We start from the raw sequence: 17392 nt of genomic DNA on the forward strand, positions 1-17392 counted from the left end.
AGAATCACTGAAAACCTCCATAACACCACAGGAATGGGCAAATAGTGAGTTTCCACTATGAAATTATTAAAAGGACACAGTGTACCTTTTGGATTTGAGACCTAAAGCTTTGCCTAAGGAGCTTGGACTGTCCACAATAAAAGTGTTTATTTTGAAGTTAGGAGGTTGAAAGGTTTATTTGACTAGAGGGCTGATTACACCCCTCCCACCCGAAAAACAAAGAGGGGTGATCCCCCAGAAGAGTGAAAAATAGGAAAAGGGATGAACAAGTAACACAGGAGGGGCAGCCCAGCAAAGCAGCCAAAGATGAAACCCAGGTTTCTCTTTAAGCTCAGTCGTAGCCCCTTGTGAGAAACAGCAAGAGCAGAGCCCCTTGTGCACAACTGGGCTCTTGGGACCTGAAGTTCCTCACAGCAAACATGTAAGGAAAGAGTTATTTATTATATAATAAACACATTGCTGCTGTTCCAAATAGAGAATTTGCTCTTTTGAGATCTCTTGCTGATAGGAGACAACATGTAAAAACGTGCTGTAATGGAACTTTCAATTACAAACTGCATCCAACTGTAATAAATTTGATATTGCATTAATTCATGTTAAATTAATTGGATTCTGTCATTCCTGAATTCTGGTAACAACCTAATCTTGCCATACAACTCATTATCTTTGGGTTGTGAAAGGATATTTCATTTTCAAGGTGACTGTAGGGAATATTAACTGGACCATATTCTAATAAACATTTAGCTCCTAACAAATTAAAGTATAAGTGAAGTATACTGCACATGTGGTTCCATTATACATAGCAATTTATAGCAATGATCTGCTGCTCTAAATCTCTTAATTCAAATCATTTCAGCAAAATATATAGGGAAGTATGGGGCTGTATTTATGCATTACACAATACAGAATGCATTTATCTGTGCTTAGGACATTCCTCATAATGAGAGGCATAACCTCCTCAGTGTTCTGTGTTCTCATAACCACTGAATGCCATTTAAAGCCCTTTAGAGCAAGGGTTTAGGAGTCAGTGTTGCTACTGATGAGAAATTTGATATGAGTAGAAAAGCAAGCTCCAGATTTACCTTCCCAAACCCACAAAAAATCTCCATGCCTTTGTTTGCATCAATAGAACAGAACAGCACTCATTTAACAGCACTAGATTTCTCTTTGAAAGACTCTGGCTCCATAGACAAAAATGGTAGGAAAACTGAATAGCATGTTTTATGAGGTACCAAGCTTTCTAGCTGGAATTAGAGCAGGACAGCCTCCTGAAAAACTACATAAATGACACAGCTTTTAACTCCTAGACTGGTGACACAAGCAAATGATGGCTTATTTGCTTTCCTTGAGCAAGTTGGCTTGTAGCTGGAGAGCAGCAGGGGTCTGTGAAAGGGTGAAGAGTACCTCTCTCTGCAGTGCTGTCATTGTACATGTCTGCACTGCTCTTCCCATCATCCATCTGAGGGCGGATGGGTACATTAGCAGGATATAATTCCAGTATCACAGCAGTTTTATTCCAACAATACACACAAGGTTATTTAACTGTTGCCTGATTTAGTTCAGCTGTGACCAGTAACTGGTTAGTTACCTAACCAGTAACTTCCATTGGGAACCATTTCAGGAGGCAACTTTTTTTCTTTAAGGGAGCTCTCCTGCAGAACCTGGAAAACTTTGTACGGCTGTGTTGCACTAAAAGAATTGTGTCTTTATCCCACAACAAATCCAAGTTGACAGTGGCTGCCGGAGGAGGCAAATGACTTCAGGAATGCGACAACCGCAAGCACAGAGCACCGGATAAATGGATGCTGTGCAAGCAGAGTGGCAGAGAGCCCAAACCACAGCCCAATGCGCACCCCACTGATCGGCCTTCCCAACCAGCTGTGGGGAATCGCCCGAGTCACACACGGGCTGAAAGGCCCGATGGCAGCGACAGCCCGGCACCAGCGCCCCGGCCCAGCCCTTCCCGGCTGCTTCAGAACTCGTGTCGGGCTCCCGGTGAAGGCCGGGTCCTCCCGGTTACGGAGCGTGAGGAAGCGGACGGGCGCCAAGCCCCTCGTAGGACCGTCAGAGCGGGGCTGCTCCGCGGGGGCTGCGCCGCCTCCCGGTGCCGCCGCCGGCACTGCAGATCCCCCTGAGCGGGAGGCCCCGGCAGAGGCCCCGGCAGGTCCCCCTGAGCGGGAGGCCCCGGCAGAGCCCCCCCCGCGCTGCCCCGCGCTCAGTCCCGGCCCGCCGGGGCCCAGCGGCACCGGGCGCCGATAGCGCCTGCGCGCCTCCCGCCGTGACGTCACGCGCGGGGTTCGGCGCTCCTCCGTGTCCGCCTGGTTCCCGCGGGGATCGCCGAATCATCGCTGTCACTCTCCCACCCGCCGGGCGGAAGGGTGCTCGGTGAGCGGGAGGAGGGAGGACGGGGGGACCCCGCGTTCGGCCGCGGGGGCAGCGGCGAGGCCGAGTCGGGCTGGGAGGGCTCCGTTGTCACCGGCGCGGCGCCGCCTCACGGGCCGGAGGAGGCGGTGGCGCTGTGCGCACGCGCGGGGCGTCGCCACGGCAACGGCGCGGTGGGGGCTCGGCCGCCGAGTGCGGGGCGCGCGACGGGGCCAACGTCACTCTCCGCTCGCGGCGCGCGGCCCCTCACAGCCCCGCACGGCCCGGAGAGCCACCCATGGGCCAAGGGCCACCCATGGCCCCTCAGAGCCACCCATGGCCCCCTCGGAGCCTCGCACGGCTCCAGAGCCACCCATGGCCCCTCAGAGCCTCGCACGGCCCCCTCAGAGCCACTCATGGCCCCTCAGAGCCACCCATGGCCCCAGAGCCACCCATGGCCCCCTCAGAGCCACTCATGGCCCCTCAGAGCCACCCATGGCCCCCTCAGAGCCACTCATGGCCCCTCAGAGCCACCTATGGCCCCAGAGCCACTCATGGCCCCCTCAGAGCCACTCATGGCCCCTCAGAGCCACCCATGGCCCCAGAGCCACCCATGGCCCCCTCAGAGCCACTCATGGCCCCCTCAGAGCCTCGCACGGCTCCAGAGCCACCCATGGCCCCCCAGAGCCACCCATGGCCCCCTCAGAGCCTCGCACGGCTCCAGAGCCACCCATGGCCCCAGAGCCACCCATGGCCCCCTCAGAGCCACTCATGGCCCCTCAGAGCCACCCATGGCCCCCTCAGAGCCACCCATGGCCCCTCAGAGCCACTCATGGCCCCCTCAGAGCCTCGCATGGCTCCAGAGCCACCCATGGCCCCTCAGAGCCACTCACGGCCCTTCAGAACCACTCACGGCTCCAGAGCCCTTCATGGCCCCTCAGAGCCTCGAACAGCCCCATTCCAGCGAGGGTGGGAAGAAGCTCAAGCCAGCAGGGTGAGGAAGGTGTCGCATCTATGGCTGATGTAAGGCATCTGCTAGAAAAAAAGTGGTGTTTTGATTAGGGTCTGCATCTCCTTGATGCTCTGCAGCAGTTTGCCTGCACCGTCCATGCAGAAGCTCCTCTGGCAGTGGTGATACAGGTGTGTGTGTGCCTTGAGTTCAGGATACACTCCATCAGACATCATTATCAGCACCACACCTAGTGGTAATAGAGCTTACAGTTCTAGTAGACTGAATTTTACAGCTCTCAGTAATAATCCCAGTACTGTTATGACCAATAGAAATAAGTATTTTTTAGGTATTTAAACGACACAGACACTGTTTGAGCAGATGGAGGTAAGGCAGGAACAGCTCTGGCTGAGTACTGAACACGGTTCTGTCCAGGGAAGGCACGGCCTCAGGCGGGTCTCTCCCCACCATCTGCAAGAGCAGTGGCAGTCCTCAGGAACACCCAAAAATGCTTTAATACCTTTCAGTTAGAAGCATTTACAATAGAAAACCTATTATTGTCAAGTATAGTATGGTAATATGAAAAATGATACTGTATTGATCAACGGGTTAGAGCTCTAGCTCTGATGGCCTGGTGAGGGCTCATCGCCGGCTCTGCCGGCTCGCTCGCTGTCGCCCTCTGGCGGCAGCGCGGCCTCGCGGCGGGGCAGCCGCTTTGTTCCGAGCGCATCCCGCGGTGCTCGGGGGGCAGCTGCGCGCTCATTTCCGACATTGGCGTTCTTTTGCTGTGTTTTTCTCCTCAGTAGTATTGGTTGTTTGAAATAAGGAAAATGCCTTGTACAACTCCTTTGAATGCCAGTTTAGAGTAGAGAGTAATCCCGGTTCCAGATTCGGCAGCTTCATTTTGAAATGAAAAAGGTAAAAAGAAGGCATGGTGTGTGCTCTGGAAAAAACAGACAGCACGAGATGAAAATATGTGTGTAACTTTTTCTCTGGGAATTGTTTTGAGGAGCATTTTGCCACACTTTTTAGCACAGTGTCTTCGTGTCTTTGTGACCTGTCATCTTTCCGAAGCTCCTTCCAGTAACTCCCACTTTTAGCACCATTTCTGTGAAGATTTTAGAGAGGGCTCCATGCCTGGGAAACATCATTAAAAATGTGTCCTTTCTGCCTAAGGTGCAGGAAGTATAAGGATTTTTTTAAATTTTATTTTTAACTAAATTACTAATTTTTTGAAAAGCTACTGGAGCAATTTCTTGTTTTCTTAATGGTTCCTATTAACATTTTTATTGATTTACAGGTAAACTAGTTTTTTCTTGTTTTAAAAATACCCTGCGATCAGCATATCTAACTCTGTTTATTCTGGCTTGGATGTGTGATTATCAGTTATAAAGATTCTGCAGATGGAAATTATGTTGGTGCATGCACTGGAATAGATGCCGGTTTCTAATATCAGATAGATTGTCTGATTTTGGTTAATTGATGTAGAGACTTATTTTTAAACACTGGAGTTACAATTTACGGAGAAGATCTGTTGACTTTTACGTACATTACGTCTTTTCTGAGCATTTTAGAATACAGTGAGTTCTTTTTGCAGAGAAATGTTAAACTACTGACCAGTATATGTTCTTACATTCTAAAGAGACACATTTTTTTGGCTCTCTACCACGAAGTACATCAGGCTGTATTATGCTTCATGTTTGTATACGTCTTGTTTTTAATTTGAGTACTATTTCTCTGCAAGCTCAGCCATAACAATGTACTGTTTCACTGGATCAGTAGTAACTGTAAACTAGTCATTGCTAATTAGCTCATATGGGAAATTTAACCCTGAAGATTCTGGTTTTTCAAAACAATATTCTATGAAGGACTGTGTTCATTGGGGGAAAATAGCTACTATGTCTGCTCTTCTGTAATAAATTGTCTTGTTGCAGCTGGATTATAGATGTGTGCTAGTGCTGTTTCTGGGGTTGTGAAGACAAACTTAATAATGATTTAAAAAAAGGTTGAACTTTGCTTTTTGGACGCCCTTTTTGAGCTGTAATGCTGATACATTTCTTTTGTACGAAATCTCAACACAGTATTACATGTTTGTTGTGTTTGTATGTCTTTGTAAAGGAAAAAGGTACGTCTAGTCGCAGTAATAGTGTTTTCCTCCCCAAAATATCTGTGTGGATAGATTTATGCTCTCTTTGTAAGAATGCAGTTTGACTGAACTAGAATATACTTGGTAGTACAAGTGAAGGATTTCAAATTAGTAATAGGCTGAAAACTGCTTCAGCTACTGGGGTTTTATTTTCCAAATTACTGGTCTCTGTGGAGAAGTGTAAGTGATCATGAAACAATGAGAATGAAACAAATCTACAAAAAAAACCTGCACAATTTTTTGCCCAAGCAAGCCAGCTTCCTTTTGAGTTCTGTGCTGGCACAGTTGTATCATTAAAAGGTTTTTTTTTTTCTTTTCATAAGCAATAAAATAATTTCACAACTGTAATGAATGCACTTCCTATGGTACGTTTTAATTATATGCAGCTAATGATGGCATAGCTCGTCATTTCAAAAATTGTCTCATTGGCATTTATGACTTGGTGTAAACGCTTATATATCATGGGATTATTTGAAAGAACTGAAACTTTGAGAGATGTCAGGTGTGCTGTGTTGAGGAAAGTGACTCATTAAACAAGAGGTGCTGGTTAGCGATGGGAGACTGTAGAGCACATTTAGGCTACAAATATTGGAGTCAACAGATTTGCTTAAAAAAGCTGTGTTACTCGATGTCATTTTAAAAAGGGTTATCTTAGCCTTGAAACTTCCCAGACCATTAAACTGAAGAATCCAGGCTATATCATGATTCAGAAGCATTTAAAATAGGAATCAGTCTCTTCTGCATCTCAAAAGCGAAAGTTACAGGGGAAGTCACCTTTTCTGTAAATGGATTTACCAGCACAGGTCTTTAGAACTGTAATGTCATGCTGTGAGCAAATTAAGAGTTTTAGGAGAAAAAAAAAAATCTTTTAGTCAGCAAATCTTCTTTTTCATGGTTTATTTTTAAAGGTCAGAATGTGACCGTTACAGTAAAAAAATAGTTGTTTGTACAGGATAACCTTCCCAGATGAGATGCAACCCTGTCCTAAAGCTCTGAGTCTGCAGCCTGTTCCCAGAGCCGCTGGGTGACAGCTGGGTATAAGGTAAAGCTGAGCAAGAACTATTTGAAAAGAAACATAGACTAATGTTTAGCTTTTCTTTCTGTTTTAGTTATTTCACAGTTTTTCAGTAGATGCTAAATTTCTTTGATTTAGGGGAGGGAAGAATTTTGCCTTAAAACACACCAGATAGGAATCTTAGGACAGACTTTTCACACTCAGACAGCTGGAGCAGCTGTAGATTCCCCACTGAAATGAAAATGCAACAATTCAAGATTTAAAAAGGCAAAAAGTGTGACCAGAGCATTAAATAGAAGGGCCATATGATACCAAAATTAAGCTCTGTGTTTATTATAAAGAAAATCCTTGTTTTAGAAGGGAAAAAATGAACTTGTTCCACCACTTTCTTTTTTCCTCAGGAGAAAACACAGAATATATCCTAGGTAATAAATCTGTTTTATGGCTCACATGAGAAAGGGTGGAGAAATTCCCATTATTTTCTTCCCAGAAATTGAAATACACATGAGCTAACGTGGGAGACACTGGGATTTTCATCCAACAAACGCACAGCTGGCTTCTGCTTTTATTATTTTTCTAAGACTAATAATTTTTCATTTGATTAGCTGGTGGCTGACAAAACTATCACTTGCACAGTGTTTTGTATATTTAGTAGAGTAGGTGCGATGCGAAAAAGATACTGTAATGCGTGCCCAGAAGCATAGCACAACTTGTTCAGTTGGTGAGAAATTTCTGCTTGCCTCTTCTTAAAATGCAAGTTTCTATCATCAAGATTTGAGTTTGATTATCAAGAAAGTAACTTCTTGACAACTAGAAACAGGAGAATTATGTAAGATTTGAGGATTATTTTTTCTTAATTCACATTGTAGAATTGCATGGTGCTGTGCACATATAAATAAATTGTCAGGAGTCAGCTGGCAGTCCACAATGCCAGTTTTGCTGTGAGAAAGCAGTGAGACTATTTGAGAGAAGAAATGTCCTAGTCAGTGTTAAGAGGTGGGAAAAGTAGAGCTGCAAACAAGATATATTAAGGACTTCAAGTGTACACAGTGTGAATTGTGGAGAGACCCAAGGACACACTTAATGTGAAAAAAAACAACAGCAGCCACCCACAAACCCACCCAGACAATGAGATAAAGTGAGCACAGACATAAAGGTAGGAGAATTGGAGCCATCTAGGAATGAAGTTCCTCAGAGCCATGTCTGAGCAGACCTCTCTAAGGCCGTGGCTTCCCAGTTTGAAATCAGGAGGGAGAATGGCTTATCAGAACTCCTTCGTGTGCCTTCTGCAGAATAAAGAAAACATATTCAAGAATCCAGTATCCTGTTTTGCATTGACCATTAATGCCAGGGACAAAGCAGGCTGATTTCTTCTCTATTGACTGTCCTGGTGTTTGAAGTGCTAAGCTGTGTTGCTGTCTGTGTGTTCTGGGCAAAGCAAGGCTTACACCTTCCCTAAGTAAGCAGCAGGGGAAGAAGAATGCAGTTTTATCCCAGTTTGGTAGGTCTGTATTGTCCCAAGTGTTTTGTGTGTTCTTGTTATTTTCAAAAATTCCAAAACAACTTGACATGTTCTGCAGGCAGGAGAGAATGTGGGCTATCTGCCTCCACTTGAATATTGTGTGAAGACTTCTCTGGTTTTTGATTTGTAGTCATTTATAAGTTGCAGATATTCAGAACCGTGTAAGAAATTTCTAAGTGAAATTACTTTGAAGCTACAGATTCGTTGCATAGCCAAACCTCTACCTTTAATGTCCTGTCACACAGTGGCTGGCTGGGGAAGGAATGATTTTGTAAAGGACTAGTAGAATCTCTAGATTATGTATCTACGTTCTGACCTAGCTCCATTACACTCACTAAATAATTGTTAACAAGTTCAGGCTCTGTAACTAGAGGGTTATGACTTTGCTAAATGCTAGGAGTCAATATATGTTCATGGACAAGGAAAATGACCTTAGTGGAAAAAGAGGAGACTGCTGCAGTGGCAGTAGGTCGTCATGGGAGCGTCATTTTGGTTGTATCTCTCTCAGAGGCTTTATGCTGCTAGGGATCAGAATACTGTGGTGTATGGGACTGTTTCTTGGGACATGGAAGTATGTGAGCCTGTATTGGGGATGGCTGGTTCCAGCTGAGTGTTGCCCAGTGCAAAGGCCCATGTAGCAGTCTCTCCAAAGGAGGTGAAATCAGTGTGGCCAACCTCACTGTCCACCTCCTTTTTCCTCAGTTCTGCCTTGTTAGAATTTGCATCTCTGTCCTGCCAGAATTTAGCTGTTTGCTCTAATAAATTTCTCTTTTGTAATGGGCCTGTTTGACCTTCTGAAGCTGTACTTTGAATTCTTGCCCCTGTGTTAGACCCTTTGAATGTTTTGTTCTCTGACATATGAGATGATGCCACACTGGTTCTGAGCTGGGTGAACCACGCTCCTGTGTTGACTGGAAGGGATGCGTTCCTGACTTGTAGCTGGGGATGCTGCTGCTTAGGAAAGGCCCTTGGAGCAGAGGTGGTTGCCCTGGTGGCACCACCTTTCCTGCAGTGCAGCACGGTTGCCTGGGTTTTGCACTCTGATCCCTTGTTCCAGGTGCAGAGGGCTCCTCACCCGACTTGCAGTAGGTTGCAGAGAGGGAGTGAGTCCATAGTGCTGTGCCAAAAAAACATGTGATAGTCTGAGCAGCAGGGTCTCCAGCCTGCTACAGTTACACAGCATTTGTGCTGTTTTGCTCAGTTTGACCTTATCAAACCAGGCTCTCAAATCTGAGAGAAATTGGGAACATGTGACACATGCAGGACATTTTTAATTTAAATTTTTTTTTCTAGTTGTGTGTTTAGGCCTCCCTCCTCTCACTTCAACAATTGAGGGTGTTGGTTGCTTCCTCATGTTTGTGTAAGAAAAGCTTTTTATAGTCCGTTTTTCCAGCTGGCATATGTACTTCCTCCGTGGTAGTGTAACACATCATTCTTCCCACTCCCTCCCAGCCTCTGAAGCTAATGGAAGACCTTCAGAGTTGTTTTATTTGCAATAAAAATGGAGCTGTGGGGTTGGGAATGGTCATTATTCCTGCCTTAAAATATATTCTTCAAGTTTTGTTTTGTTCTTGGTAAATGAGAGGGATGTAAAGAAGCAAGGAATAATCAGTATTTAGTTCATAGGACATTTAGTTTGAACTGGACATTTCTAGCTCAGTTTTTGTTTAGCTGAAAATCTATCAGGAAAAACAAAAGCTTGTCAGAAACATGAATGGAAGTCGGCTGCATTTTTTTTTTGATAGAATAATTCTAAATGTAATGCCAATGTGAAGAATTTTTCAATGTCATCCATCCCAACTTCTGCAAGGTAACAGCTGGAGTGAAGGCAATCTAGAAGCTCCACATCCATCCATTATTTAGCCCTGTAATGGTGAGTCTGGCACACTGACAGCCCTTGAGCCTTGCAAATTTGGAGCAGTGCTGGAGGTCTTTCCTTGATATAACATCAGTTACACCAAAAAGAAAGGAAGGTGGCATGGCCACTTTCGTGTCTTTGGCTGGCAGAGTCCTGTCCCTGGTCAGGACGGTGTGCACTGCATCCTGCTTAAGGACAGTACAGCACCTCTTTTTCTACAGCTTCACTCCTGCTTGTTGTTTTTATCACCATTTCTCCAGGAGCGTTACTTAGCCCCAGGATAGAATTAGTAATATTTAATATGGCAGCCTTTTGTCCCTTGTCTATGACAGATAGATTATTGGGAATATCTATTGGGAATCCCCTCTATTTCCAGTGATTTCGATGCTGTTTGTCAAGAAAAGACAATGTTTTGGAACTATTTTTTCAATATAAAGTATTTTTTTAATATAATCTTGCAAGGTTTTCCAACACTAATGAACACAGCCTGGGTCCTTCAGTGGAGGGGCATGTGCAGACACGGCCCCTGTGGATTGAACTGCCTCACTGCTTCAGATCTTCACTATTTTTAGCCTCTATATGTGACTTCATTTTTCCTCAGTGTCTGATTCTAAAGTGACATGGTAACTAACCTAGTCAGGGCACGAATTCACTCTTTCCCTATATATTAGCTCCACTACAAGCTTGCAGCAAAAAAATGGCTCTGAGAATCCTTGCAGCTTAAATCTTACCATGGGATGTCTAAGGTCCTGACAGGTCATTTTTTAGCTACTTTTGTATTCTGTGATTTTTCTATGAAAAAACATTTTAAAGGCATTTGCTTATTTTATTGCTCCACTGCTAAATAATTGAAATCAGCACTTAGCATTTAATTATAGTGATTTTATATAATAAATATTGTACAGCGCCTGATGGTGTAATTGGGCATTTCTATAATAAGCCCCTATTTTTTAAAACAAGGGGGAAATCTCTGAAATTCATGCCTTCATGCTTGTGCCCATGAAATGTGGTTATCATTATCTAGTGACGACATATGTTCTTCCTAACTAGGATTCTCTTCTCTTTCATGCTGATGCTATCTCCATGCTAGATTATTCCTGTTCCTAGTAGCACCCCAGGGCAGTAGTGAGAAGTAAATGTGTCCCATATGGCCGCTTCAGAAGCAGTTTTGGGTGTGGGGAGATGGAAAAGAAGAGACAACAGGGTGAAGAGACAGTGGGGTCTGCGTGCCCTCACTGTCCCTAAGTACGGCAAGCAGAGGGACAGCAGGGCTGTGGCTTTCTGTACTGTCAGGCTGTTCGGAGTAACGTGGGAGTGCTGCAGTGGGATAGGGTGCAGTTATTTGTTGTGCCATGCAGGAGGAAGGAGCCAGGGAGGAACTGCGACTGAGTCACCCGCTCTTCCTGGAGTGCCTCCTGGGGTGGTGCTGCTACAGGCAGCCCAGTGCAAGACTGAGCCTGAAGGCTCGAGAGAGCTGATTGCAAATATTTTGCAGAAGTCTTATTTTCTGGTAATTACTTTAACATGATTCAGTGTTTTCTCTTTTGTCTGATCTTGTTATGAGCCTTCTTGCCGGATCCTTCCCGCTGTCGTGGGAGCAGGGCAAGCTTTCCCACACCACGTGTACCATTCCTGCTGTCTTTGGCCTCTCGGGTTTAGTGGCTGTGAGTAGGTGCTATTCAGTACAGCTGACCAGTGATGTGTCCTTTTGGAAAATGACTGATCCTGGACCTGTTCTTGTGAAGCCTTTGAAACTACTAAGCTGTTTCAGGTAGTGGGGTTAGAGGAATTTGTAGAATTGGGGTCCAAGTACTGTTTGCCAGTTCACATTTCTAGTGATTCGTGAAATGAGAGCTCCTGTGGAAACCTGGCACCTTGCTTCTGAGGTAAATGTTGTGTATGAACTGAGTCCAAAGCACCCAGTCTTCAACAGATATATGAAGAATGGCTAGGATTTAGGTTCCAGTATGTCACCAACAGTATTTACTAGAGACTAATAATAACAGTGAACAGACTCATTCCATTCCCAGTTCTCTAGGGTTTTAAAAATCCAGCAGAACCAGCAAAATACATAAAGCCCAGCCACTGAAATCCAGCCAAGTTTTGTAAAGATTACAACGGTAACTTCAGATAAATATAAATTGTGCTCTTTAAATGTACAGTTTATTTAAAAGGACTATTTTGCCAAACCATAAATGTATCAATAAGTAAACCAAGATACAACCATGGTTAACAAATCTAAGATTATAAGGTTTAGAAAAAACCTTTCTGATATTGTTAATGCTTTTGTTTAACCATGTGATTTACATTTAATCCTAGTTAGAATAATTAATACATACATACTTTTATAGCAGACCAAACACTTCTCATAAGCAACTGACTGGTTTGTGTTATCACATTTATTCAATGAGGGTGGAGGGAGAGGTGTAGAGTATAACTCACTTGCATAATCTTTTGCAAGTAGTAGAGAAAATCTGTCTCACAGTATACCTACAAGAAATACATGGGTGCTCATAATTCATATTATCCCATAAAATTTAGAAGAGCATTCAGAGACTGCAAATGAAGGTAATTTATGTATAAAACCTCATCCATGAAGAATTTATTGCCATAGTAGGTATAATATACTTTGGCACAGACTTCTTCCGTGAAACTAGTATTTGCAGATTTGAGAAAGGAACATACCAGAGACCTTACAGGTTAAATTGTAGTCTAGTTTTATACAAAACACATTATAATGAAGACTTTCTCTTTTGAGAGAGCTAAAGTCACTTGGTAAGTTAATGTACCATGGCTGTTGACGATGTGTGAAGACAACATCTTCACTGTGGAAGCAATGTCTTTAAAATCAGTGTTAGTTTAGTGGTGCTACCTTTGTGTAATTATTGATGTTTATAAATATTTTGAACCTTAGAGGGAACTGAGGAAACTGCACAAGTGCATTCCTACAAAACATTTTAATTTGCAGTATCTAAAAATGAGTATGTGCTTTGCAAGAGGTTGTTTGCTAACCATGTAGTGAAGCCCAGACCTCATTCTTCTAGCGAGGACTGCACTGGGAACATGGGGCCTCATCTTTCCCTCTGCACTTGAGCAAAACTGTCAGATAAAGGCCCTGGGATCCATCCATCTCATTGCCAATTTGAGACAGAGACATTTCTGGGTGTCCACAGGGAGGTGTGGCTCCTGTGTCCCACTAGATTCTTGCTGGTAGACTTGGGCATTTGGTGGCCAAAGTGAGGCCGAGGCAAGGCTGTGGTTACATTGCAGTGCTGTCATGCACAGTCTTGGGGAGATTGCAGCACTGTTCTCCTCAGTGCTTGGGTGGCTCATGCATCTGGAACAAAGATACATTTCCTTTTGTTCCTCTTGCTGCACTCTGATTTCTGTTTTCTTTTGAGATTACATTGTGCACATATGCTTTTATAGTTGCTGCCTCTCTTTGACCTAAACACTTTTACTTCCATGGAAGTTAATGACATTAAATGAAAATCAAGGCAACCCATTGCCACTCCAAGATTTCTGCATAATACAAAGTAAACTTAAGATAGGGAAGGATTTGTTATACCGTAAAATATGCCATTTAAATGCATGTAGCTGGGAATGGAGAGAAGCAGGTCCTAGTATGATATAGGAGGGATTTTGGCCCACATCAGCAAGGGGCATATAGCTATAAAAATGGACCAGAGTTCTCAAGCACTGATGTAGAGCAGATAGGACCTTTAAAATTCTTCCCTGAAAGGTACACAGTGGTGTTGGGCAGCAGTCTGCTAGGCCTGGATTATCAAAGAACATCATCAATTCCTCTGGGATTTTAACTGTTGATTCCAGAAAGTCTAGGTGTTTCAGGAAGTGCAATTAAAATATTATGCTATTTCTTCCGGATGTAGATCCTTGGACAGTACCCTTACACTTAGCCTTTTCTCTGTTGGCTTGCTCTGCAGGAGAAATCCCAAACTGTTGAGAACAAAGATAACTTCCTGTGCCAGGTGTAGTAGCTGGAATTATCTCTGTTGTAGTTCTCTTGAAAGTGACATGGGGTTTTTGACATCAGTGAAGATTTATCTCATCAAGGATGTCACTCTGCTGCTAAGAAAACCTCATTGGACTCATATCTGAAGTACTGTGTTCAGTTCTCTGCTTTTCCAGATGGATTTAGTGGGGTTAGGGATGGTGCAGAAAATGGCAACTGAAACAATTTGGGGAAATGGAACAACTGTCATATGAGAAGAGATTGAAAAGTCTGGTACTTTTCAGTTTAGAGAAAGACAGGTATTTATCATTGAGATTTACAAAATCATGAAAGTGATAAAAAAGCCAGATGTGAAACTGTTGCCCTCCAAATCCTGCAATGTAAGAACTAGAGGGCACTCAGTGAAGGTAGTAGGAGATCAGGCTTAAAACAAAGAAAAGAAAATAGTCCTTCATTTTCTGGAACTTCAGCTAGTGAAATTTTTGCCATGGTAGGTAGCAAAGGCAAGGATATCAGCAGGTTCAAAAGAGATTAGGCAATTGCATAGACAGAAATGGAACTGCAAATGGGCAGTGAAATTGTGTGCCCTGTAACATCATTTATACAGCAATTGTGCATGGCGGGGGGAGTATGGGGGGACTGGAGGAAGGGACTGCAAAAGCAGCCAGGCTTTTTCCTAAACTGTATCTCTAAATAGCATGGCACTGGTGGAAATCAGGTACTAAGCCAGATGGACCAGTCATCCAACCTTGCAGGGCATTTTTTTCTGCCATACAGTACCATACCGTGTTCTACTTTGAAGGGGTTTTATTGTTAGTGCACTGAATTCTCATAGGGATAATCAAGAAAAAAGTGGTAACAGGTTAGCACTCCATTGTTGATGCCTGAAACATTAATGTGTTTTAAAGTCTGATCCATTGATAGTCAAATGCCTGCCTGTTACTGTGCATGTCACTAACATGGCATTTATTTGGAAAATGTACAGCTTGGAAAATGAATTTTAAGTTTGTGTGTTTATTTTTCTTGGCAGTGAGTTTTGGTTGTCTCAGAAGGGAAAAGCTATCCAGGTGCAGTGAAGTTGTGTGGTGCCATGAGTGCTCTGGAAGGAAGGTACGCAGGACAAGTATGCAGGAAGCTGGATCAGAGTAGTTTCTTCATGCTCCAGTACTGTGTGCTACTGAGATGTCTTTGTGCTACTTCCAAGTAGGCCAAGTTGAGCCAGTGAAACAAGAGGGACTTTGGGCCAACCACATCCACAGATCAGGGACCCAGAATTTGGGTTATGGTCCCTATTCCAAGCACTGGGCTTTCATGACACCCCAGAACTGAGGTAGCTGAGGTGGCTGAGCTGCAGTTTGGGGCATCATCCTCCCCAAGCACCCTGTTTGTGCCTGCCCAACTCCCCCAAGGCTTTAGGCTACTGCTTTGTACATAGCAGCTCACTCTTTCATTACATCTGTAGCATTTAGAGGAGACCTGCAAAGAGGCGGGGAAAAAAAATCACTATTTCACTTTAATATAGGACACAGAAAAGTTCTTTAAAATGCGTTTGGGTTGAAGTTTTTTGTAAAAGAAATCGTCTTCTGTATGCTTTTTTTTTTTTTTTTGGTAACATTAAGCATATCAATAAAAACATTCTTTGCTTTAATTAGAGAATGTCAGCTTTGTTCATATAGAGGCTTTTGAATATATGTGTAGCTGCTGTACTCTGGGCACAAGCTTTTAGTAGGGATACTTACATGAGCCATAAACTGTATGAGTGCAGCTTAGGTCGGCTCATTGTGTCTGAGGAAACTGGTGGTGCTCTGCTGTTGATGAGAAATCCACCATAAACAAATCCTCATTCATGGTCTCAGATGTGTGATTGGGAAACATGTTTGGCTTTTAATCAAAAGAAATTGAGTGTTTGGTTCTTAGGAATATATTTTCTCTTATTTCAATGAAGTAAATGTTAACACAAATAAAGAGCTTAAAGCAGTCTGACTGCTCAGTTAACTGAGCTTTGGTTCTGTGAGAGTTGGGATGTCATCATCCTTTTGTTTTCCACTTTTCTGGGGAAGTACTTCAGCTATACGGCAAAAATAAACAAAAGAAACCTTTTAAATCTTCACACTTAAATACATCTATGAATATTTTTAGTTGCTGTTTACTCCTTGCAAATTTGTCTTGATCTGAAAAAATGTTTCAGATGTATTGTTTTCCTAACAAAGATTTGACCTTCATCTTTATACACAGTTTCACTATTCTTCCTATCAGCATTTAGTTCAAAGGAGCACTTCGAAGCACACAGGCAAAAACCAGTTCCATTGTGTAAAATAGAAATGTGTGTTTTATATCACAGGAGTTTAGAGAACAATGCAAAGGTCAATTGTGTTGCTTGCTCTCCTGTCACATGATGTGGGTGTGTATATGAATGCATCCCTGGAATTCCACTGTGGGATCTGCATCTTTGAAGCTGATGCTAAAATTACTGCCGAGGCTCTTCCAAAGGCGGATACTGATAGAAGATTCAATGAAATCGAAGGTCGCCAGTCTGGTAGGCGTTGAAAGATACCTGGCTATGATACTATTTCTGATTTAATAATGCGAATGGGAGGCTAGCCCTTTGTAATAATTAGGACTAATTACTGAAGAGGTGTTGACAGATGGGCTAAGAGGAAACAAACTGCCTTTATCCAGTGGCTTAGAGTCAGATTACTAGTCTTGTGTTATCTGTTTCTCAGAAAGTAGAAGCTTCAATCATTCACTAAGTCTTCAAAGGGGAAAGGGATCCTAACAGTATGCAGGATTTGGGATGAAGCTATGAAATAAGTCTTTGACTCAAAATGGCTAAATTAATCTCCTTTCCGTAAATTATCATGCTTTTAAAGTTTGAGTTACAGATGGAGAATCTGATTGTAGTACTGAAAAATATGTGAAATCAATATTGATGACTGTCCTGTCGCTGCTTCTGCTCATGGATTAGTCTAAGATTGGTTCCTTGCTGTTAATTATATTAATATGAATTCTTTGATTCCCTCTTATGCCATGCTTGCTATTCAGCTGAAGTGGAGACAAGGGAAAGTAGTAAGTACTCTTTCGTTCAGTGTTTGGTTTATGCAGATGTCATATTTGATCAGCAAGCAGAAAATACATCTGCTGAGGTTAATTACAGTTATTTACCTGTGTAGGAGACAAGATCATGCATATTCCAGGAAGAAAACAATATATTACAATACAATTGCATTTACTGAGAAATGAGTCATTGATGTAGGATTTCCTTAGAGAGTATTTCTTCTCTCCTTTTGAATGCAGTGTCCATCCAGCACATCTGCATGAAGTAGATACAATTGTCCAGTGTGAATGGAGTTAACAAAGACATTCAGGGATTAATGCTTTGTCACCAGAATGAGCACTCAGTGTGACTTACTTTAGGCATATGATTTAGTCTAGCAAACCTCCATCTTCTCAAATGACTTTTAAGTGCTTTTCTCTCCACTCTCCACCATATATAGAACCTGGTTTTCTTAGAAACGTGATAAATACGGTTGCATTTGATAGCATTTATAAGCAGAGGTAGCTTTCAATT

At 43.1% G+C, this 17392-nt stretch overlaps 1 protein-coding gene across 4 annotated transcripts in view; it reads left to right on the forward strand.

Moving 5' to 3' along the window:
• The first annotated feature begins 2299 nt into the window (after window positions 1-2299).
• The window catches only part of GNB1L (G protein subunit beta 1 like), a 42747-nt gene continuing 27654 nt past the window's right edge, over window positions 2300-17392 (forward strand). Inside the window, exon 1 of one of the 4 annotated variants that reach the window (XM_039561407.1) lies at window positions 2300-2385. Coding sequence is in view for 3 of the 4 variants with exons in the window: in XM_019285164.3 (XP_019140709.1) it covers window positions 16238-16360 (123 nt within the window). In the remaining variant the exon portion in view is untranslated. Of the gene's footprint in view, window positions 2386-4204; window positions 4229-16185; window positions 16361-16836; window positions 16891-17392 lie in introns of those variants that run through there. The other 3 variants (XM_019285165.1, XM_019285164.3, XM_039561406.1) reach the window with 3 other exon arrangements.

The sequence above is a fragment of the Corvus cornix genome, chromosome 15, assembly GCF_000738735.6.
Source record: "Corvus cornix cornix isolate S_Up_H32 chromosome 15, ASM73873v5, whole genome shotgun sequence".
Lineage (NCBI taxonomy): Eukaryota > Metazoa > Chordata > Aves > Passeriformes > Corvidae > Corvus > Corvus cornix.